Raw genomic sequence first — 24,589 nt, 5'->3', positions numbered from 1 at the left:
TTTACTGAGAGGATCATAATGGTCTTTGTTTTTGCTCCTGTTTATATGGTGAATTACATTAATAGATTTGTGTGTTGAACCATCCTTGCATCTCTGGGATGAGGCACACCTGGTTGTGATGGATTTTTTTCTTTTATTTGCCACTGGATTTGGTGTGCTAATATTTTGTTTCAATTTTTTGCTTCTATATTCATTAGAGATATTGGTCTGAAGTTTCTTTTTTTGTTGTGTCCTTTCCTGGCCTTTTTGTCTTTTTGATGTGGCATTTAAAACTGTGAGTTTTTCCTCTCAGGACTGCTTTTGCTGTGTCCCATAGGTTTTGATAACCATGACCCCACTGTCTTTTAGTTCAAAGAGTCCTTTGATGTCCATCTTTATCTCCTCACAGACCCAGTTGTCATTCAGCAATACATTGTTTAGTTTCTATGACTTTGTGCAGGGATGAGTGTTTTTGTTGGAATTAATTTCTAATTTTATTCCACTGTGGTCTGAGACAAACATGGTGTAACTTCTATTTTCTAAAAATTTTTTGTGACATGATTTGTTGCCTAGGATGTGATCAATCTTAGAGAATGTCCCATGAGCTGATGAGAAGAGCATATATTTAATAGTTTGGGGTAGAATGTTCTATAAATGTCATGTAGGCTCATTTGTTCTAGGGTTCTGTTTTGGTCCATTGTTTATTTATATTTGGGGGAGCTGTTCAATTCTGTCAGTGGCGTATTAAGTCCCCAACAATGATGGTGCTGCTACTTATTGTTTTGTGTAGATTGAGTATAATTTGCTTTAAGAATATTCTGTGTTGGTTGTATACATATTTAGAATTGTCGAGTTTAAATATGGAGTATACATATTTAGACTCGACATATTATGTATACAGTTGTATACATATTTGCTCCTGTGTTGGTTGTATCATATTTAGAACTGTCGAATCTTCTTGTTGTCCCCTTTACCATAATATAGTGGCTATCTCTTTCTTTCTTAACTTTTAACACTTTAAAGACTATGCTATCTGATATGAGAATGGCTGTACCAGCTTTCTTTTGATTTCCATTTGTATGTAATTTTGTTTTTCATCCTTTCATCATGAGTCCAAATGAGTCCTTGTTTCCTGAAGATAGCACATGCTTGGTTTATATGTATTTTTTAATACATTCAGCCAGGCTATGTCTCTTCAGTGGGAAGTTTAAGCCATTCATATTTATTAAAAGCATCAATCCATATGGCAGATTTCTATTGATCATGCTGGATAGACCCTTGTTACATTAGTATGAGTCACTGTGGTATTAGGGTTCTGAACTTTAGGTTTTGAATGGTTTTACATTGGTGGGTGTCTATTGTGTTTGTCTATATATAATGCAGGTCTGGGTACTTCCTGCAGGGTAGGTTTGGTCTTTTACAAATTCTTCCAGTGATTGCTTGTCTGAGAAAGTCTTTGCTTTCTCTCATATAGGAAACTTAGTTTTGCAGGATACAAGAGTCTAGTTTGGTCGTTGTTCTGTTTTAGAAGCCTGAGAATAGGACCCAAATCCCTTCTGCCTTGTAGTGTTTCAATTGAGAAATCTGTAGTTAGTTTAATTGGTTTTCCTTTGTGAGTTACCTGCTGTTTTTGCCTTGATACTCATAGAAGGGTCTCTTTCATGTTTACTTTGGTCAGCCTAATGATAATATGTTATGGTGAATGCCTCTTTATGTTGAATCTCCCAAGAATCCTTTGTGTTTCTTATACCTGAATATTTAGATTTCTAGCAAGGCTAGGTAAATTTTCCTCAATAATTTCTTCAAATAAATTATCTGATCCTTGAGTATTTTCTTCTTTGTCTTCAGGGATGCCTATAATTCTTATGCTTGGCCTCTTTACATAATCCCACATTTCTTGTAGGCTTTGTTCTTCTTGTTTCTCTTTATTTCTCTTCAACTGATTTGTTTAGCACAGACGTATTACATTCAATTTTTGAGAGTCTTTTTTTCTGCCTGAGTCTACTCTTAAGGCTTTCCACTCTGTTTTGTAGTTCTTTAAATGAGTCTTTCATTTCCGGAATTGTTTGTTTTTTCTTTATAAACTTTTTTTTTTTTAAGAGACAGAGTCTCACTGTACCGCCCTCGGGTAGAGTGCCCTGGCATCACATGGCTCACAGCAACCTCTAACTCTTGGGCTTACGCGATTCTCTTGTCTCAGCCTCCCGAGCAGCTGGGACTACAGGCACCCGCCACAACGCCTATGTTTGTTTTTTCTTTAATATTTTGATTTATTTAGGGAATTCTTGATTTCACTTCTTGTATCCATTTGTGGTTTCTTTGTGCTGGGTTTCTGTTTTCTCTTGTATTTCCTTCAACGAGGGTGCAATCCATATTCTAAACTCTTCATCTGTCATTTTAATCATTCATTTAAGTTAGTATTCATTGGAAGAGGGTTGTTGATTGCTTTTGTGGGTGTCCTTTCATTCTGATTCTTCATGTTTCTGGAGTTCTTTTGCCAATTCTTTCTTATTTGTCCTCTTCATGGAGAGCAGAGGGTATTAGGGCTGGCTTATGGCCCTGTCTCTGAGACTGGGCCTTTCACATGCTGAGACGAGGAGCATTGGTGCTGAGATGCCTTTGGGTATATAATCAGGTTCGAGGGGCCTCTTGGGTTACTTCTTCCCTATTGTCTTTACCTCTTTCTGATGGAATGTAGTGAATTTGGTCCCCCAGCCTAAGATGGTGGATTGTATTTGTGGGTATGTATACTCTGCTCCTTAACTGACTTAATTGGAAAGCACTAGATTGAACTATTGGGTTGCTCATGTTGTTGTAATTCACGTGGAGGAGTCAGCTTCTGAGGGAGTCTTTGTGCCTGTGGTAGGCTCAACTCCCTTAGGTGAGGTACACAAATGCCCCAAAGTTTAGGAGGGGCCCTATTGCTCCCAGGGAGTTATTTGGTCCCTGCTCCTCCTGAGATGGGGGAGGAGCAGGATAAATAGTGGCTGGTATACAATAGCCTAAGTGAGGAAATTTGCTGAGTCACAGCAGGGCTTCGGGGGTGGGGTGGGGAACTCCCTGTGGCCTTTTTTTTTTTTTTTTGATGTCTTTAGCAATTGTTTAGTAAAATAAAATGCAGACATCAATCTTTCAAAGTACAGGATCAGAAGGCAGTTTTCTTCTCCTTTGTCTATTTGTGAAATCATATTCATCCCATTTTATGAAAAATTGTGTTTTGCAAATATGTAAAATTATACCAGTTAATACTAATGAAACACAGGTAGAATTCTAGCATGTGCAATTCAGTGATCGGCCACATCACCTTCTCTAAGAACACGATGCATTTTCCTCTTCTTCTCCATCTTCTTCATCATCACCTGGAAGTACTGAGTCATTCTTTCTGATGCAAACCATGAGGCAAGATGATGTATGGATGGTGCATGGCATCTCTGGCAGCAGAAACAAATTGTTGCATGGGTGGAAAAATAGTGTTTGATTTTTATGGTTGAGTTGAGAAATGACAGAGCGAGCTGGATTTAGAAGTTAGCATTATGTTGACTTTTTCTTTAACGTGGAGTCTCTGTCAGTTTTGCTGTGGCTGATGGACTGGGCAGGATGAGATCACTTGGGAGGCAGCATCAGACATCCAGTTCCTTAATGGTCCGAGTGACATTGACTTTCAGTCTGAACTTGTGATGAAGGGCATTTAAAGTTCTAGGTTCTGGATCTATATTTTTCAAATGGGTGAGAAAGTTAATGAAGTTTTAATTCCAGCGAGGCCAGCCAGCACGGTCCAAATTTGTTATCAAAATGTATGATCCCTGGGATGGAGACACTGCATGTCAAGTGATTTATGGTACTGGGCGGTGCAGTTCACACAGGTCATTAGGCAACTTCACTGAGGTCCTTTAGGAATTTGTTTTTTCTTTTCTTGGTCATGTTATTGCATGTTTTGTTGGTGCTTTACAGATTTTTAGCAGTGTCTGTTGTATTAATATCATTTGATGAGAGAGAGTATCATTCTTAGATGAACTGCTTATTACTTTCATTTCTCTCTGAACCTCATCAAGGTACGAAGGTTTTTTGTCTGGCCACTAGGGGGAGTCACTGCTCCGGATGCGAGGGGCCTATTGTGTGATGACTTTGTCCCTGAGCCAGGCTTTCTGTCTTTGCTCACTAGCCTGGTTTTTGCAGGGTGGGACGTGTGACCTCTCTGTCTACCTAGCCCTCCTTCACACGGCTCACCCCGCTGTTCAGTCCATGCGTGTTCCCTCTCTGCCCATGTCCGCCTCTCCAGCTACGCTCAGTTGGCGTGTGCGACCCACTGGCTGCGTCTCCACATGGCACTGGCGAGTAGGGAGATTGCCAGTTGAGCACCCCTTTTCTACCACTAGGCTAGTAGGCAGCGTCGTAGGCCTCCCTATCACAGACCTCTCTGGCAGCTGAGGAGACTTGGATAACAGCTGGCCAGAGGGGCCCAAGGCTCGGGGTTGCCATGGGATCTAGGGCTGTGCTAATTCAGCCCAAGAATCACACCTCTCCAATAAGGCAGATCTTCAGTGGGGGTTGAGAGTTGGGGTGCATTCGCAGACAACTGCTCCTCTATGTTCCTCCAGACCCTAGCCTTGGCTCTTTTGCCACCTGTGCCTGAACCTGTAACCTCACCCCTATTGTTGTGCCCATGTTGAGGGCCCGAAGACTAAGTCCAATGCAAAAGCAAGAGGTAGTTTATTCACAAGCTCACCTTGGGCTTCTCCATTCCTGACACAGCAGGAGAGCAGAGAAGCCCCTACCGCAGAGGGAAGAGCAGTTTTAAGGATACAGAAAGGAAAAGGGAGGGGGGATAAGGGCTTAGGGAACTGGACAATGTTTGTTGTCAGTGTTTGATCTGGGCTAATTAGCCTGGGGGAAGGATTTACTACTACTGGGGTGGAGGGTGAGTGCCATTATTGCTCGGGGCAGACATACTGGAGCCGGGGTGGGGTGGAGGAGGAAGCAGGTTGCCTATCACTTTTGGTATGCAGCTGCAAATTGAAGGCTGTGGGGCCAAGTGGGGTCAGTGAAGGCTGTGAGACAAAATGGAGTTAGTTTTAACAAAATGGAGTTAGCTTGGTCCTTTCACTATGGCTTCCACCCTGTTCTTGAGACCAGGGAAGCCCCAGATTCAGCCTTCTGACTTTGCACAAGGAGGGAAATGTGCCAGACTCCTGTGGGCAGGAAGATCGCACACTGCCACTGTCTGCAGCAAACTCACCCCTGCCCCCCACTGAGAGGCTGCCTTCTCTGTACAGGGTTCTCTGCTGCAGCTATAGTCAGGGGGAGGAGCTGCAGTCTCAGCTTGACATGGGGATCTACTTGCTTGGCTGAATTATCACAGCTGCAGCTATGTTCTCTTAGGGGCCTTGTACTGGGAATGTGTTCCCCTTGTGGATAGGCAAGTCTGTCAGTGCGGAGCACTGTCATTATTGCTATGGGTGGGGGTGGGGGGGAATGGCTGCAAGCTGACTTAGGCTAAAATTTTCTGGGACAGGGATGGGGGAGTAGACATACAGATGCCAGAATGTTCTCTCTGTTCCATCGGTGGTACTCTCCTATAGGAGGAGAACCCTATGTCTCACTGCTGGCTGGAGGTTCCCAGTTGGGGGCAGGGGACCCCTGACCTTTTCACTGGGCTCTGGGCCTCCCTGGCATTGGTGCCACTCCCTTTTCTCCAATCTCAGCTCATTCAGCTTTACAGTTTCTCCTAGTGGGGTCCCCAGACCCCACTGTCATCACTCCTCATGCTCTGCCCTTCTCTACTCCACAGTCTAGCCATCCACTCTCTGCCAGGAGGGTCTGGCAAGCTGTGTCTCTAGTCAGCTGTCTTCTCTGAGTAAGTCTGAATTTCTCCATTTTTGAAGGGCAGTTTGCTGGTAGAGTATTACTAGTTGGTAGTTTTTCAAAAGAATTCCGTTCTTTTAATACATCATCTTACTTCTTTCTGGCCTGCAAGGTTTCTGCTGAATAATCTACTGATAATCTGATAGAGGCTTCATTGTATCTGATGGGTTGCTTCCCTTTTTCTGTTTTCAGGATTGTTTTTGTCTGGGACTTTTGATAGTTTTATCATAATATGTCTCTGGGTAGATGTCTTTGGGTTTATCCTAGTTGGAGTTCATCAAGCCTTTTGAATTTGAATGTCCATTTCTTTTCTCAGATTGGTGTGCATCTCTTTTTTCTTCAAATTATCTCTCTTCCCCTTTCCCTCTATCTTCTACTTCTGTGACTTCATAGTGCATAGTTGTTTTGCTTAATGAAGTTCCACAAATTTCTTAGGCTGTCCTTACTTCGTTCTTTTTCTTTTTGCAACTCTGACTAAATCATTTCAAATGATTTGTCTTCAGGTTCACTGTTCTGTATTCTTTTATGTGATGGTTAGTCAGATGTGGTTACAAGAGTAGATGCAAGAGAGACTCATTTTATTCACAGCTCCTAGAAGAGGGGCACAGCATGCTATACAGAGACACATAGGTGGTCAGGAGGTAAAAGGTAGGGATGAGGGGAAGGTTTAGGCCAGAACCTTTATTGGGGTTTACCTGAGAAAGACAAAGGCAGGTAGAATAAGCAGCTTAAGGTCGGTGAGTTTTAATACTTTTGGTGACATCTAACTTACTTGACGATATCTAGTTGTTTGGTACCTTGCCCTGGATGATTAAAGCAGAGGAATATGGCCTTCCATGGTATATGGGCCGGATAGAGAAGGTATGGCTTTGTATTTCAGAGGTACTCTCCTGGCTAGGCCCTGTTGCCTCTAAGAATTTGATAACTCCAGGAGGGGCGATCTCTCCCCAGCCAGGAAGATTTTTTAAAGATATTAAAACATCATAGTACCCATGAGTATGTGTAATATGTTACATACTTTATATACCACACTGATTCTTTTTTATCTGATCATGTCTGCTTTTGAGCCCTTCTAACTGAATTTTTAAATTCAATTATTCTATTCTTCAGCTCCAGAATTTATATTTGGTCCTCATAATAGTTCCTATTTGCTTGTTGACGTTCTTATTTTTCATGCATCATTTTCCTGATCTTATTTACTTGTCTTTCTGTGTTATCTTTTAGCTCATTTTGCATATTTAAGATGGTTATTTTGAATTCTCTTAGGTAATTAATAGATCTCCATTTCTGTACGGTTATTTTCTAGAGATTTATTTTATTCTTTTGATTGATGTATTGTTTCCTGAGTCTTTGTATGCTTTGTGATCTTTTGTTAAGGTTAGGACATTAAAAAGCAAAGCAAAGCAAACAAACACACAAAACAACTGTTACCTCTCCAAGTCATTACAGACTCTAATTTCCCAAATTTCCCAGTTAAAGTGATTTGTCCTTTTTTTTTTTAATCGTTTTATTATGCTGCCTTCGGTAGAGTGCTATGGTGTCACAGCTCACAGCAACCTCAAACTCTTGGGCTTAAGCGATTCTCTTGCCTCAGCTTCCCAAGTAGCTGGGACAACAGGCACTTTTTTTTTTTTTTTTAAATCAGGAGCTCTTAATTTCTTTGTTCCCCTTGTGTTTCCAATACTATCATCTCTTTGGCAACTGTAACAGCCTCCTTTGTTCTCAGTGACATCCAACCTGTCTTCCAAAGTGTGCAACTGTTTCTGTTAGCACTTTAAGTTTGGTGATACAGAATCCATCTACTTCCTAATTATCTGTTTCATTGTGGTATTTCTAATCCTAGGGTGAGGTTTTACTTATTTATTTTTTTTTATAAAGCTTGGACACCTTGCTTAATACAGTTAACTTTTTTTGGTAAGTTGCCGTCCAATTTTTATTTTGTTAAGTTTTTTTTTTTTGTTTGGCCAGTGCTGGGTTTGAACCCACCACCCCAGGTATATGGGTCTAGCGCCCTGCTCCTTGAGCCATAGGTGCCACCCTGTTTTTTTTTTTTTTTAGTTTTTATATTTACTTTTTTATTTATTTCAGATGAGATTTTAACCTTTAATGTTGGATTTAAGTTTGAATTAGTAAGACAAATATTTATTCTTCATTATATTATCATTGATTATCCACCAACAGACAAGAGTCAGGTGACCTTGTGAGGCCTGTCAGTTACACTAAATCTCCTCTTGACATTGTTAAAGAATATGAGTTTAAAAAAATGTTTTACATAGAATCATAATTCTTGCATTTCTACATATCAGCTTTGATTTTCATTAATATTTTCTTGGTTCAAGTTCAGACTTTTTCCACAGGGGTCAAAGGTTATTTTATTCAGATGTGACAAAATACTGACTGTGCACCCTGTATTATAGACTCAGTGTTATTGGGAGGGCTCCAGAGTCTAAATGCATTTTTTTAATTCTCAGATGAAATGGAAATAATATTGACTAGATCTAGAACAGCAGTTCTCAACCTGTGGGTCGCGACTCCTTTGGGGGTCAAACGACCCTTTCATGGGGGTTGCCTAAATATATCCTGCATACCAGATATTTACATTACCATTCATAACAGTAGCAAAATTACAGTTATGAAGTAGCAACGAAAATAATTTTATGGTTGGGGGTCACAACAACATGAGGAACTGTATTAAAGGGTCGCGGCATTAGGAAGGTTGAGAACCACTGATCTAGAATATAATTTGCTAATCACTGGTTTCACAAGACTTGAGTGACAGGCTAAGTGAAAGTCAGTTTGATTTGGTTTTCTGGGGCTGGGGCTAAGCAACTACCATGTAGAGATCAGTTTGCCTGCTGGGAATATGGAAAGAATTTTCAGGAAAGTAGGAAGTAGTAGCTAGAGATTAAGGTCAAAGGCCTAAGAGCCATTGGTAGAACTCACACTTACTCCCCCTGAGTTGTCTATCAAAGGCAGCAGGTCAGGTCATGGACTTTGAAGTCCTAGAAAGTAATGAGATGAGAGGAAAGAACTGGCACACAGCCACAGAAGCTGCTACGTTGAGATCAGGCTCTGCAGATCCTTGCTGTGCCCAGTTCCAGGGCAGAACCTTAGAGATATAAAGGTTTAAAGGACAGATTTCAAAACTGGGCACATGCAATAGGTGCTAAGTGGGAGGCTGCTGTGGACTTAGGGCTCTACGTCAGAGTATTTAGAACATGGGAACGGAGTAATCTTTGAGTAGACTATCACTAAACTTCACTTGATCACGAGTAGGCAGGAGCCAGCATCTTGCCCATATGTTCTCTCATTGACTCAGGGATGGTGGGCAGCCTTTAGTGAATGGTGGTCATGATGAGACTGTAGCCAGAAAAGCTCAAGCTTGGTGCCAGGGAGCTGTGTTTGAAACTGGGGTCTAACATTTCTCATTTGCGCAGCTTGCCTAATATCTCTGAACTTTAGTTTTAGTTTTCTTAGCTATACAATGAGAATAATGATACCAAACTAAAATGATCGTTATAGAAATGAAGAGCCTTATTTAATAGAACTTTCTCTCATGGTAGATATGTTTTAGAATCTGCACTGTCCAGTATAATAGCGTCTAGCCACATGGGGCTACTGAGCAGTTGAAATCTGGCTGGTAAAAATGAGAAACTGAATTTTAATTTTAATTTTGATTTTGATTAATTTAAATTTAGATAGTCATATAGAGCTAGTATCTAGTCTATTGGACAGCATAGCTAGAGATGACAGCAGTTATTAAAAACTATCTACTTAGAATATGAAAGTTAACTTTTTATAATTTCCTCTACTGATATGCTTTCTCAGTCCCTTATATTTGAGCATGTTATATGCCTTGTGATATGCAGTGAATTATACAGCAATGTCCCTATCTTGGAGGGAAAAAAATGAAAATTTAAATACAGAAATACAGGAGAATTCCATAATACACTTTAATTTTAATTACAAAAGAATTACACCAAGTGTAGAGGACTTCAGAGAAGTAAGCACACTTTTTAGATGGCAAGACTAATGAAGCTGGTTATTGATGTGTGTTAGACATGTTGGATAGGTAGAAAGACAGCAAGGGAAATTTCAGGTGGAAACACGGTGGAAATAAAACAGGAGGGTAGGAACCTGGGAGATATGATCAAGGCCCAGTGAGTAAGCTAATTTGTTGGAATATGGAGGTAGGGTAGAAGGCAACATCAAATTGGAAAGGAAGATTGGAGTTGCACGGTTATAGCTGTCTTTGAATTCATGGGTAAAATCTTTGGATTTATCTTTCACATAATGAAAATGCAATCACTAACGGGCTTTGAGCTAAAAAGCAAAACAATTGGTATCTTGTTTTAAAAAATTACTTTCCTAAATGTGTGAAAAACAGAGAAATGAGTTAGAAAGCTATTAAACTAATCTAGGCAAGCGGTATGAGGTTTCTGAACCAGGAGGATGGCCACAGAAATAGAAGGAAAACAATGATGGTTAGATGAAAATCCTGTAAGAGACTTCAGAGGTTAAAGCTGGCAGATGTTGCTGATGAATTGGGATGTGATTCTGGAGGCACTGGGAAAAGTGAGCCAAGAAATGACTCCAGAGTGGACTGTAACATTAGCTGGGGGTGGGAGAGTGAGTTCAATGTAATATGTAGGCTGGTGGGAGACGGGGACAGATGAGAGCCCTGAAGTGAACTAGAAGGTTCCAAGAGGAAACTGAGGCATGTGATAGTTGGCTACCAAGAAATTGCTGGAAGAAATCGTCCCTGTTTATATTACACATTTTAGTGATACATTTAAAAGTAACTTGAACCAGAACTTAGTCTGAAAATGTGACTGTATACTCGTATGAGGACTGAAGCATTTAAAATATGTTAACACATGATTGTAGAAAACTTACATGTAGTGATAAGCTGGATCGTAGTTGGTAATTTACTGAGTTTCCCTGCCTCCACATTGTCACCCTGTTCCCACTTTCCTCCTTGCCCCTAACCTAGACTGGCTCCATCACTTGTCTTTTTATTTTATTTTTTTAGTAGAGTGAATGACAGCAAACATAATCCACAACTAGTCTGAGAACCTGAATTCAATATCAGTTGGTCTGAGTCTTAAACGGTTACTATTTACCCAATATACTTGGTAATAACTAAGAAATTTTTAGTTTTTTTTCTTCTTTCCTAGAGTTGGAAGTGGAAAGTTAGGCTGGTATCAGCCATTTTCTTCTTGTAGTCTTCATCAAATCTCTCGTTCTGAGCCACAGTGAAGTGTTTCTTCCAGTCTCCCACGGTCCCTGAAACAGTCATGTGGGAAAGTCAGTGCTTCTCCCGCCTCCCACCTCTGTGTGATGATTTCTCCTCCACCTTCCAGGAAGGTCAGTATTGGACAAAGCACTTCTCTTGCTAACCCGAGACTTTTTTTTTTTTTAATTAAAAAATCCCCCCAAGCAGAGTCTCACCCTGGGTAGAGTGCTATGGTGTAGCTCACAGTAACCTCAAATTCTTGGGCTTGAGTCATTGATCCTCTTGTCTCAGCCTCCTATGTAGCTGGGACTATAGGTGTGTGCCTCTGCACCTGGCTAGTTTTTTTTTTTTATTTTTTATTTTTAGTAGAGATGGGGGTCTTGCTCTTACTCAGGCTGGTCTCGAACTCCTGAACTCAAGCAATTCACCCACCTCAGCCTCCCAGAGTGCTAGGATTACAGGTGTGAGCCACTGCATAAGAAACCTGTGACTTTCTTATCCTGTAGGGAGGAATTTACTGTCTGATTTGGTGAGACAGGGAGAGCCTGTTACCCACCTCCTAGCCACATGCGTGGGGGAATGAGACCCTGTGTTATAATATTAGGCCCGAGGAGCTTTCCCGTCTTTCTCTGTGCCCTTCTGCACCTTTAAGCATAGCGGGGCTCCCATGCTATAAGCTGATCAAGAAGGACCTGTTTCTGGGAGGTTTTAAGGTACAGTTTTGAGGAGGAAAAAAAGAGTCCTCAGATTTTGCAATTGTTGTCTGGGTTAACTTTCCCAGTTTTATTTCTCTTACCATCATCTATCATCTTGTGTATTCTTATTGTTTATATTTTCTCATTATTAGACTATAATTTCCATGAGAGAAAGAATTTTTTTTATTTTGTTCACCTCTCCAAACCGTGCATATAATAACACCTGGCACATAGAAACCCCTTAATTAGCACTTTTGAATTAATGACTTTAACCGATAATGTGGGGCTTCCTATAAAATGAATTTTTTGTCCCATCTGACTTAATTCTGTGTATTTTCACCTTATCAGCCAGAACTCTAGAGGGAAGGTGGGACTAGGTGGTTGGATTTAGACACCAAATCTCACTCTCCCACAGTGGCTAATTAAATATTGTTTTCATTTCATCAGTAGTTTCTTAAATACTACTTTCCCCCAAATCATTCATTAAAGATAGTTATTTTTCCTAACTATAGAAAACTCCTGAAATGCTCTGAAATATTTGACAATACTTTTAAGATTATGACCAAAATGAAATATAATAACCTTTTCTCATGAATGGAGAAACGGAGTGGTTCATGACTTCAGTAGGAATTGAGGAATAGTTTGCCATCGGATTCTGCTTCATAACATCAAATGAAGTGTGATGGACAATTTGTTCTAGAAATTTATCATCTAGTGTCTTTCCCATAAATTCTGCCAGCTTCTGAATTTCACGCTTTGGGTTCTATGATTAGAGTGAAAAGAAAAGTGAAGAGTTAATATAATTAGTTTAAAAAGAATATTGAAATGGATTAATGACAGTCACCAGTAACATGCCATGAGTTAAAATTTAAAAAATTATCTTACAGATGCTCAACTTTTCAGAAATGAGTAATTTTAACATGGTGCCCCATACTGTTCTATTTTTCATCAGTTGAAATTACTAATCTTTTATTCCTCTTAATTATAAGCATCAACTGGGTAGGGTTGGAGACATTCCCCAGACAATGGTGTATAGCGCCTGGTTAATGTTTCACTAGGGGAATATGCCGAGGTTATATCCACAAGTCCTGCTCAAGTCAGTTATGGGAGGGGTCTTGGTCAACTAAATGTCTAACAGAGAGAGTCCATAGACGAATAGTGAGAACAAAGACATTCCAAAAGCACAGGGGCTGATGATTTAAGACCTGACTCAAAGGTGAATGCATCCTGCTTCTGACATTGACATACAAGTCCCCACTCAATGCCGTGGAAAGGAAAGGATTTTTTGCATGCTCTAAGAAGCTCTCATGGCCATTGGCTTGGTGCCCAGCATGGACTCAGGTAGGACTGAGAGGAGCACAGTTCTGCAGTAGCCACGGATTCCTCATCAGAAGGACTTACCACCCTATGAAACTCCTGTGACTGTGAGAATCCCCTATTGCTAAGGCCTGGGGGCGGCGGGGGAGGGAAAGTGGAAGGGCCTGCTCTGATCACTATAGCTTCTGATTTAAAAGCTTTGAGTGTCAAAAGTGCTTAATTTTATTGGCTTTACACAGACTGGGAATCAGAAAGAATGCTGATAATCATGAGCTCTGTGCGAACTATAAATCAGAGGACATTCTAGAGCATGATCATAGAAATATTTAAAAAGATGTTAGGGACATTGCAATCAGTGTAACCTGGCTTATTGTACCCTCAATGAATCCCCAACAATAAAAAATATATATATATATTAAAAAAAAAAAAAAAAAGATGTTAGGGACTCTGAGGTTAGACTGCCTTCCAGTGAGATTTCTTCCTGGTATTCATAACACACTGGGGTCTAATTGAACAAAAGGGCCCCATGCTCAGGACCATACCCTTTCTCCGACACTGCTGTGATTCATGTTGTAGGTGAATGTCATCTGCACGGGCCTTCTTATGAAGGTACAACACTTTTGTACCAAGTAAAAAACAGTCAACACAAAGGAGGGAATTTTATACTGATAACTTCATAGGTTATTCTGATGGCTCTTTAATTATGGTTCTGAGAATCCTAAAGATTTAGTAATTTATCTGTTTAAAAAAACATTTGAAAACAAGTCTGTGTGTTTCACTCCTTTGATATTTTGTAGGAATAGTAGAATAAGGTCCAGCAGTGATTGAGCCTTAGAGAAGTGTGTCTAAATTGTTATGTGTGCTTGAATCCCCTGAGAATTTTATAAAACTCCAGACTTAGAGTCTGAGAGCCCACACGGCTAGTCTGTGACGTTCTTGTTAAGTACCAAGGCTTTCAGTGATAAGTTCAAAACAGACTGTAATGCTGCATGGATCTCTGTTATTAGTGGAGTCATAGAAAGTTGCTGAGTAGATTATTATTTACAACAAATTTCCAGAAACATTTAGTTTTCATAATAGATCTTAGATGGGTAAACATTACCTCCTTTTTTTCATTTAAGAAAACCATGTTCCCAAGTTGCTAAGTGTCTTTACCAAGAATAGTTTACAGTAGATGGCAAAGCCAGAATTAGAATTTAAGAATTTTTACTAAGCCATTAGGATTTTCCATTATATCATTTTAAAACTTTTTCTTGAAACTATTGTGTTCCTCTGCAGTAATAAAACAACAACAAAAATGTGCTAGAAAATTTTTACCCTTCTGAACTGGATTTTAAAATATAAATGGAAAAGAAAAAGTGTATGGTGCCCAATGATTGCATTAATGTACACAGCTATGATTTAATAATAAAAAAAATAAAATAAAAAAAAAGGAAAGGAAAAAGTGACACCATCTATATTTTGCAATCACTTGCCTGTAAGGGAAAGGTACACTGTCTCCTGGACCACCAGGAAGTTGCAGGGAGACTATGTGATACATAAACTCATGATCTGCCATGTGCATTTTGACATATAGGCATCTTGAGCCAATGAAATGCTGCAGTCTTCTGTTCTCTTCTTCAATCTGAGTCTCTGACTTACATCTTTTATGGTCCCCAGTGAGAACATATTAGATGGCACTACCCTCACCTTCTTCATTTCCTCATAGAAGATGTAGAGAATGTGGTGTTGGTCTTTGGCTTCCCACCATCCTTTCACGTGGTCATACCAAGAGCCCCAACACACTGGAAGACGAGATGAAAAACAGGCCAATGAGTCACAGATATTCTGCTGAAAAGATAATCCCTGAGGAGAGAGGGAGTCACATTAAAGAAGGTCGTTCCCCTACCCAGTCTAAGGAAGTTATTCTTTCCTTGTAGAATGTTTGGGGATTTTCAGAAAGGAAGGAAATAAAGCTGAATTCTCTTACCTTTCCCAGCCAGAAAAGTCTCAAAATACTCTTCCCATGTTCCTGGGTCAGGAAGAGCTTTATTCATTCTTTGGAAATGATAATAGGACACCATATTGTCCTTGGGATTTCTTGCTACATAGATCATCTGGGAATGATGGCAGGAACGGAAGAAGCAAAAACAAGATTAGATCTAGAAATAGTCATTGCCCAGACAAGTCAAGTTAGAGTGGACATATTTCACACAGGTGAATTTTTGTGACGTTATGTTCTTGTGATCCTGGCTCTTATGGGAGATGTAAAGGATTCATATTGATTTGCATATTGACTATTTTAAAGAGATGGATTTTTCTTTTTTTAAATAAGTGATGTATTTCAGGTAGTAATCAATCGATCGAAGACTATTTTGAGGTCATTTTTAAACAGCCCATTCTGAATTCTTTTTGTTTTTTACCTTACAGTTTTTCTCTAGGAAGGATGGTGGTACCAAGTGGATAGGAAGATGTGTTTTCAGGATCCGTGGTGAGGGCATTTCATTAGCTTGTTCCAAACCTGCAAAATTTGTTTTTTATCATTTCCTACTATATTTCTCTATTTGCTTCAAAATCTTGCAGCTTCCATTATTACTACGTTAGGACAATTGAAGGCATCTGCAAGAACGCTGTACTGTCTGTAGATCTCACTTGAGGGAATGTGTCAAGCCTGTGAATAGATGTTTCAGCTAGAACAATTCCCAACCACAACAATCAGTCAAATAAATAAAAACCTAAACAATTTAAACCCTTCCACCATGGCTATCTTATATGGGCTCATCCTTGTGAAATAAAATTAATTTCTAATTTGAGAATCAAAATTTAACTTACTTTTGTAGGAAATGGCTATAGTATAGCAATGGCCAGACACAGTTAAAAAACAACCAAAGCCACAACAACACATCAATAATTGTTTGAATGTTTAGAATTTTAAGATGTGCAATTTGGTAGTAAAAATTCTAAGTATTTTAACATAGTTAAGTGTGGCTACTCCATACTCACCAGATCCTAAGGACGGGAATATCCATTCGATGAAAGGAAATCGTATATGAGTCGGTGCTCGTTTACTGTTCTTAACATCACCTCCATTTTGTATTAAGTCCACTATCTCCTGAGTCCATGTTGTCCCTTATTCCGCACATAAGATGAAGAGGCATTGACATTTAGTACACTACATTCCACAAGACAGGGATGTCCAGCCGTTTTGTTCTCTGCCACACATTGTAAGAATAAGAGTTGTCTTGGGCACACATTAAATATGCAAACACTAACGAAAGCTGATTAGCAAAAAAAATGGTCTGTACATACTTTTCACACCACAGATAAAAAAGAAAAGTCATCAGAAAATCAGCATGCAGCCCATGGGCCACAGGTTGGACACCCCTGTCTTAAAATATTATCACATACTTGTTAGAATATCTATGTGAATTTTAAAGCCAAGTCTATAATGGAATTCAGAAGACATCACTTCTTATTTATATCTTGTGTTATATTATGAATTTTTATATAAATACTCCCATTTGGAGTGGACGTTGATTAACATACTTTTTTTTTTCCTGTCACAATCATTAATGTGGATTGTTTCCACAATGATTTAGCTATACTGTCCTTAAGGAAGGCAGAATATAATGATGGAAAGAATATAAAAAACAAACTAAAAAAAGCAGAATAAAAGGTCCTTCTCACCAGATTATAATCCCCTATAGAGTAGATTATGTGGTTTTCAAACTCTTTTTTTCCTCTAGCACATAGCACAGGAGACACTTAACATTTTTTGGCTGAATGAATGAATGGTTAGTGCCTGGACCTGATATTAACCATTGGTGCCTAGTATCTATTTTTGCTTTTTTCTCTGATTTCCCCTTATCTTAATGGCTGAAAGGCTAAAAAGTGGATTGCTAGACTCCTTTGGCACTAAGATTCTGAATACTATCTAGATTTTGCCAATAAGATGCATTATTCTAAGATCTGGAAGTCAGAAGGGAGGTAGAAATCATCCTTTCTGAAGTTTCTGATGGTAACTCCAACAGACAGAAGTTTTGCAGAGGCCATTACACCTTCCAACCAGTGCCCAAACCCAAGAAGCTGTACTACCACTGCCACCACGGGCATAAGGAGAAGGGCCTCTGTCCCCGAACTTCAATCTGTCATGTCCTGCACTGACCCTGACTGGTACAGTGATATACTACTAACTGAATCTTTACCCTTTGATGAAAGTCTAATGCACTGGACATTCTCGCAAAATCCAGTTTGGGAGGATGTTGGATTATTTTAGGATGGTTTTCTGAACCCCGTCTGCATTGATCTTTCCTATATTCTTTGGGAGCAACTCTCATTATAGACTTCCTTTCCCATATCTACCCCCCCTTATTTTTTACATTTTAATACTTATTAACACAAAATGGCCAAATGATTGTGTCAAAATGACAAAATGGCAAGAGGTAAAATAGAAATTGTTTTAAGCTGTATTTATTTATTTGAGACAGAGTCTCACTATGTCGCCCTTGGTAGAGTGCTGGTGGCATCACAGCTCACAGCAACCTCCATCTCTTGGACTTAAGGGATTCTCTTTCCTCAGCCTCCCAAGTAGCTGGAACTACAGGTACCTGCCACAACACTCAGCTATTTTTTGGTTGCAGCTGTCATTGTTGTTTAGCAGGCCCGGGTTGGCTCGAACCCGCCAGCCTCAGTGTATGTGGCTGGTGCCCTACTCACTGAGCTACAGGCACCAAGCCTCTTTTTAGCTGTATTTAGTTGTGCCTCTGGATTTTAATCAGTCCAGAAGTCATACTATTCAAGCAACAGATTTTAATAGAAACTCTTCCTTCTCCCTTTTGTCAAATCAAAACAAAGTGGGGGTTCTGTGTTTTTACCCGTGAATGTGCTTTCCTAATGAGTATGTATATGTGTGGAAGAACGAAGGTGAGGTGAAAAGAGAAGTTAAAAAAGGAAAAGGCAGAATCTTAAAAATAGGAAATGCAGGCTAGAGAGGCCCAAGAATCATTCACTAAGGTGATCTTCTAGTCCCTCTACATCCATTCCCAGGGAGGATAGAGCAGATGCCACACTCTTAGTTTTCTGGACATTTGGTTTGTGTTGAGAAGTTGCTGGTTGGACAGCTTCCATCTTGACGTTTTTGCCTACATTGAGATTCATTGACTCTCAACAAAGAATGAAACCACAATCATCCACATTATGTGTCACCTTGAAGTATTTCTTATAGGCTACTTGACAATGTAACCTTTGGTAACCTTTAATAGAAACTCTTCCTAACCTTGGTAATCTTTACTAAATCCAACATATGGTTTATCTCTCCGGGAGAGATCCTGTATGACTGCGACTTCTGCTTCCGTAGCTCTGGATTGCTGTGACAGAATGGGCACCTGTGATATTATCCTTGGCTTGGTGGATCAGTTAGAATAATCTTCAGGCAACTGGAAGGTATATAGTCTGTCCTCTTGCCTTCCTTTCCAAGGAAAGAGTAACTTTTATCAAACTGTGTGGATCCATCTTTTCTCTGATAAATTCTTGCTTTCAGAACTGTGATGCTTACTCCAATGCTGAACCAATGCCCTTCAGGAAGAGGCCATATTGCCTCCATGATGAAGATGGTGATTTTCCCACAAGGCTTTATGTAACTGATGCATGCAAGGTGGGGAGGATTTGGTAGAAGGGGAATCAATCTGATCTACAGAAATCTGTCCAACATTTTTCTGTATACTGTAATCTTGGCCAGTGTACAAATGACTAGTTTTCTGAGTTAGAGTCTTTATGGAAAAGACGAGTTGGCTTGTCCAGGCAGAATTAATACCAATTGGGTTTATCTGATCACACAGCATCAAAAATGTTGGGTTTCAAGGCAGCTACCTGTCTCCTAAAATGCTGGGGTTTCAGGTAATTGCCCAGGCCTTAGTTCTTGGAGTGCTCTTGGTTGAAAGGTGATCAGAGTAAGGCAAGCATGGAGCAAAGTGTATTGAAGAGGAGAAAATGGGCTTATGGAATAAGAAAGTTTACAAAGAAGGATATGTTCACTATAGACAGTGAATGGAGCCGGGTGCGGTGGCTCATGCCTGTAATCTTAGCACTCTGGGAGCCCAAGGCAGGTGGATTGCCTGAGCTCAGTGGCTCAAGACCAGCCTGATTAAGACCCCATTAAAAAATAGCCAGGCATTGTGGCAAGTGCCTGTAGTCCCAGCTACTCAGGAGGCTGGGGCAAGAGAATTGCTTGAGCCCAAGAGTTTGAGGTTGCTGTGAGCTATGATGTGACAGCACTCAATCCCAGGATAACTGAGTGAAACTCTGTCTCAAACAAAAAAAAGACAGTGAATTTGGGCCTCCATTGCCAGGACAAGTAGACAAAGAGGGCCCCATATTCTTAATACAGTGCTTTTAGAGGTCTACAATAAGGATCTAAGTTAGAAAACAACTTAAAAGTTACATTTAATATCCGAGAGGAGTTGGTCTGCCATATTTTCTGATACTAACTTTCATTATTAGGCAAAGGGCTAAGGTTTCTTTCCCTATGTACTCAAAGAATGTTAGAGCTGTTTGTTTAGAGCCATAACTTAACATGAGGGCAGGTGAGTTGAATGACTTCTCAATTTATTCTCTACCAGTCGTTGATTCTATCATTCATTTTTTTTTCTTGGTTCATTCAGAGTGTTTATTTTTATTTTAGAAACTTAGAGCGACTATTTTCACCATCTATGCTTGTTTCTTCTTCCCTCTAATAAAAGTAGCCTTCTTTAATGTCAAAGGCTTTAGTGGTGATTAAATACAACTTTATGTTTTTTATTTTTTTACTTTTTGAGACAGAGTCTCACTCATTTGCCCTGGGATCATAGCTCACAGCAACCTCAAACTCTTGGGCTCAAGCAATTCTCTTGCCTCAGCCTCCTGAGTAGCTGGGACTACAGGTGACTGCCACAATGGTTGGCACTTTTTTTAGGGACAGGGTCTCACTCTTGCTCAGGCTTATCTTGTACTCCTGAGACCGCCCGCCTCAGCCTCCCAGAGTGCTAGGATTACAGATGTGAGGCACCATGTCTGGCCTAAATACAACTTTAGATTGCAAACATTTTATTTTTTGAGTGTGTTTTTTGAAATGCTTACCCTCCATTAATGTCATGAAAAAACCTAAACGAACCAGATCTTTTTTTTTTTTTTTTGTGGTTTTTTGGCCGGGGCGGGTTTGAACCCGCCACCTCCGGCATATGGGACCGGCGCCCTACTCCTTGAGCCACAGGTGCCGCCCGAACCAGATCTTTTATTTTTTATTTTTTATTTTTTTTAATTTAATTTTTTATTAAAGCCTAACTGTATACATTTGTGGGGTACATGTGATGATTTGATATACAATGTGGAATGTTTATCAAACTGATTAACATAACCATCACTTTACTTATTTTTTTGTGGTGAGACATTTTTAATTTACTCTTAGTTATTTTGAAATGTACCCTTGAATTGTGCACATTAGGCGAGATCCCACCAAATGCCCTCCCTTCTCCTATCAAACCTAAATGAACCAGATCTTAATATTTGCATTTGACAGGTAGAGAAAAGATTAATTAGCAAACAGTGTGCCGAAATAATTGAGTTGCGGATGAAATTAAGACAATGAGATGTGATTCTTACCAGTGGCTACTTTTAGATATTTACATTGAGAAAAATTTGATCCTGAGACCTTGCCTGTGCCTGCTCAAAGCCAGTGAGTGGGTCTTTACCCAGCCAGCACCCTGTGAGATGTGCTGACAGGGGATGTGGGCAGAGCAGTGGGGCTGTGCTAGCTCAGGGCTGCTGGCGCTGCTGCTATTTATTCAAGTCAAACAACTTCGCTAACACTTTCAAGTCTCTCCTCCCAGAGTACCTGGGCTGCCCCAAATCTAGCTAATGCCACCAGCAATGTGGCTGTAGTGCCCTGCCCTCCAACAGCCAGTCTCTTCATGGTCTCACTCTCTCGTCTACATTTCTATTGTTAAAAGATCCAGACCAAGAAACATTTGTACTTTCTCATTTTCTAAACCCAGTCCAAATGGCATCTAGAGGTCTAATCGGGCAAGGAAAAAGGAGGTCTTCATAGAATCTACTAATTCCACACTTTTTCTTATTGATACAGACAATGTTAAGAGTCCCAAATTTGATTGGTTCGAACATGTGAAGGGTTTGAGTAGATGATGGATGCCGGTGTGAAGTCTGCTGGAGAGTCATGTATTAGATGAGGAGGGGTAGCATCCAGAATTAGTTAAGACATAATTTTCTTGAATGTGGCTTAAGAAATATGGACACTTACAACTAGATTGTATCTTGTCTAGAAATAAAGTATGTGGTATGGAATGGAGATTCACTTTTCATTTGGTTCATTAATTCTATGAGGGCATAAAACAGGTAATACAAAAAGCTTCCGTTATTTTTTTCATATGTACATCAGAAAGATCATACACATGTCACTGTAAATCCTCAATGGATTGTTTCAGCAGGACTATTAATAATTTGATGCCTATATAGATGAAGTTTTATGTTGTTAAGCTATCACTGTTCTCTTGGTAACTGAACTTTTTTTTTAGAGACAGAGTCTCACTTCATTGCCCTCAGTAGAGTGCCGTGGCGTCACAGCTTATAGCACCCTCCAGCTTCTGGCCTTAGACGATTCTCTTGCTTCAGCCTCCGGCGTAGCTGGGACTACAGGTGCCCACCACAATGCCTGGCTATTTTTGTTGTTGTTGTTGTTGCAGTTTGGCCAGGGCCGGGTTTGAACCCTCCACCCTTGGTATATGGGGCCGGTGCCCTACCCACTGAGCAACAGGTGCCACCCATGAACTTTTTTTTTCCCACCAGACTTTAGATTTGACATTGAATTTGACCTTTTATATATTTGAGGAATTGACATGCTAGGGCAATGATGGGCTAGAGTCTCCCCCAAGCCCCAGCATCACGAGTACCCTTACTTATCCCTACAGAGCCAGTGGCAGCCATGTCCCACCTATTCTCATTCAACAAGAGCACCAGATCCATTTAGCTGCACTGATCCCACAAGTAGAAAGAATTGCATTGACCTCAGCTAATTTCAGAGTGCTTTTTATTTCTGCTTATGTTGAATACTTGTACAATTTTAAAAGTGATCTGTTTTGAAGGCAAAATTACAAAACTTGAAATTAAAAAGGCAAAAATATAAAGGAGCCAATAATGTAAATCAAGTATTTGGGAAGTGAAGACTGGAAGCTAACTTGCAGTAAATTCACAAAAGTTTTATACTCTTTGTATAAATGCTTTTTTTTTTTTTTTGCTTTTTTAAAAACAACAATGATGGGCCAGAACGGTGGCATTTGGAACATTTTGTGTTTTCAGGCAATATTTTTCAATGGTTATTATAAAACCTGCTCCTGAGCTTAAAAGTGGGCTTAATTCTTATTTATTTATTTATCTGTCTGAGATAGGTGCTCGCTCTGTCGCCTAGGCTAGAGTACAGTGATGCCATCCTGGCTTTTGCAGACTCAAACTCTTGGGCTCAAGTGATTTTCCTGCCCTAGCATCACAAGTAGCTCAGACTATAGGCATGTACCACCATGTCTGGTTAATTTTTCCATTTTTTGTAGATACGGGGTCTTTCAAGTTCCTAGCCTCAAGCAATCCTCCCTCCTCAGCCTCTGAAAGTGCTTTCAAGTTCCTAGCCTCAAGCAATCCTCAGGCTGCTTTCAAGTTCCTAGCCTCAAGCAATCCTCCCTTCTCAGCCTCTGAAAGTGCTAGGATTACAGACATTGAGCCACCACACACAGCCTCTGCAGTAAATCTTTTACAGCTGCCTCAACACACAGACACCTTTTGAGAAATAGACATTTCCTGAAGTCTTTTGTTTGCATGGTCACGCACTGATCGATGCTTAGATGTTCCAGCATCTACGGTGGTAAAGGTATTCTTGATGACCAAAGGTATTTTTTTCCCATCTTTGAAAGCTTGTGGGGACGCCAGATGAACAGACCTGAAGCTACTGTGTATGTGAAGGAACACTCCCTTTGGCTTCATATCTGAATGCCATGCATCTTTTTTGGAATTGTATGTTGTGTTTGTGTATTTATGTTTTGATTCATAGTAACTTCTCATTTATGGAATTGATTTGGATAGAACACAAACTGTGAATAAAGGGAAACAAATAGCTGAAAAATATTTCATCCTGAATAGGCTCCTGATGAGTAAGATGGGAAAATCAAGACCACCAGGAAAGCAAAGGACAGACAGGAAACTAAGGCCTCCCTCTGCCTGTGGAGGCTTCTATTAGGATCTCAAGAGATAAAGACATAGAGAGAGGCATTTGAACAGTCTTTGAAAATGCTGAGGTTTAGATTTTTTTGGTTTTGTATATGTATAACAGGAATTATTGACAGAGTTTGATTTTGCAAACAGCAAATATACATGCAATTTGGGTGTGGATCAAACACTGTAGTTTTAGTAAATATGTAGATATGCACAGTTATCTATAGAGAACTATTTCCCCTTGATCATCCCTAGATTTTAGTGTCTGGGCTCAAGTCAGTCTTACTTCTGTGGACAACTTTGTTAAACTGACGGTTGAAATAAGGAAGTGGGTTTACAGCTTACCACGAAGAAAGGTGAAAATCAGAAGAATAATTCTCTGACTCTGAGTTGGGAGGACTCCTGAGGGCTGAGGTGAAATCAGCATTGCAGAACCCACGCTTCCCTGTCTCTTTCCAAATCAGCCTCGGGACCCCCTTTCTAGCTTGCACACCCAAAGCAGCTCTTTACAAGATTTGCAATAACAGCCTAGACGGGGAACAGATAAACAAGTCTCCCCTTTTGCTCTTGGCTGTTTCACTCTCTCCTGAGGAAGTAAAAACATATGTACACATAGGAATAATGAAATTCTTAAAACTTGTAGGTCATTTTAACATTTTTTTGTGTGTGTAGTTTCTTTCAGCCTCCACAGTAACTTATCTTAGCCATATCACTCTGTCTGGCAGTTTGCCACTCCAACTGAGATCAACTTCTTTATTTTATTATTTATCTATCCTTCCCACTTACCTTCATCACTCTCTTTCTCCCTTTCCCCTCCATACCCTTCCAATTACCTGCTTTAGGGTAGGTAGAAATAAGCAGGTCATCAGGTTTGGCTTGAAAGTTCCAGATCTGATCCCAGGTCTCACAGGTGGGTGTGGGTTGAAGAATTCCCTGCACGTAGTCAACACTTATGCGTTTGATTCCATCAAATTGGAAACCCTCCATCTTGTTTAAGGCCATCAGTGTTGGAAAAATCAAGAGTCTTATTCCAGAAAAAAACAACAACAAAAAAGTAACCTCTTAGCACAAAGCTGCGTTTTTTGATATGGTATGGACAGGGCAACAGTCAGACCACGAGTCCTGTCTGGCACAGTCTGGTGCCTGCCGGGAAACGTGAAGCAACGAGACTGCAAGCCTCCTGGCTGTAGCTCCAGGGAATGAGAAGTGTTGTTTAGGTCTCTGTGCAGAGGCGTGTTTCTGCTGAGCCCCAGCCCGCCCCCGCCACCACCCC

General features: G+C 40.1%; 1 protein-coding gene across 1 annotated transcript; it reads right to left on the bottom strand.

Annotated features, from left to right (window-relative positions):
* Positions 1-9,770: 9,770 nt before the first annotated feature.
* SULT1C4 (sulfotransferase family 1C member 4) lies at positions 9,771-24,543 on the bottom strand. The gene is made up of 7 exons (XM_053589078.1): positions 24,150-24,543; positions 16,072-16,197; positions 15,492-15,589; positions 15,059-15,185; positions 14,779-14,873; positions 12,355-12,535; positions 9,771-11,127 (listed from the first exon to the last, which is right to left on the bottom strand). Exons 1-7 carry the CDS (start codon positions 24,316-24,318, stop codon positions 11,015-11,017), a joined length of 909 nt encoding a protein of 302 aa, XP_053445053.1. The 5' UTR covers positions 24,319-24,543; the 3' UTR covers positions 9,771-11,014.
* Between the last annotated feature and the right edge of the window lie 46 nt (positions 24,544-24,589).

This window comes from Nycticebus coucang, chromosome 4, assembly GCF_027406575.1.
Source record: "Nycticebus coucang isolate mNycCou1 chromosome 4, mNycCou1.pri, whole genome shotgun sequence".
NCBI lineage: Eukaryota > Metazoa > Chordata > Mammalia > Primates > Lorisidae > Nycticebus > Nycticebus coucang.
This window is presented reverse-complemented; position numbering and strand designations above follow the sequence as displayed.

Coding starts and splice junctions, on each gene's coding strand:
- SULT1C4 (XM_053589078.1), bottom strand. CDS start 24,318: ATGGCCTTAAACAAGATGGAGGGTTTCCAATTTGATGGAATCAAACGC. Junction 15,590..16,071: donor ATTCCCGTCCTTAGGATCTG/GTGAGTATGGAG, acceptor CAAATTTTGCAG/GTTTGGAACAAGCTAATGAA. Junction 14,874..15,058: donor GACTTTTCTGGCTGGGAAAG/GTAAGAGAATTC, acceptor CTCGTCTTCCAG/TGTGTTGGGGCTCTTGGTAT.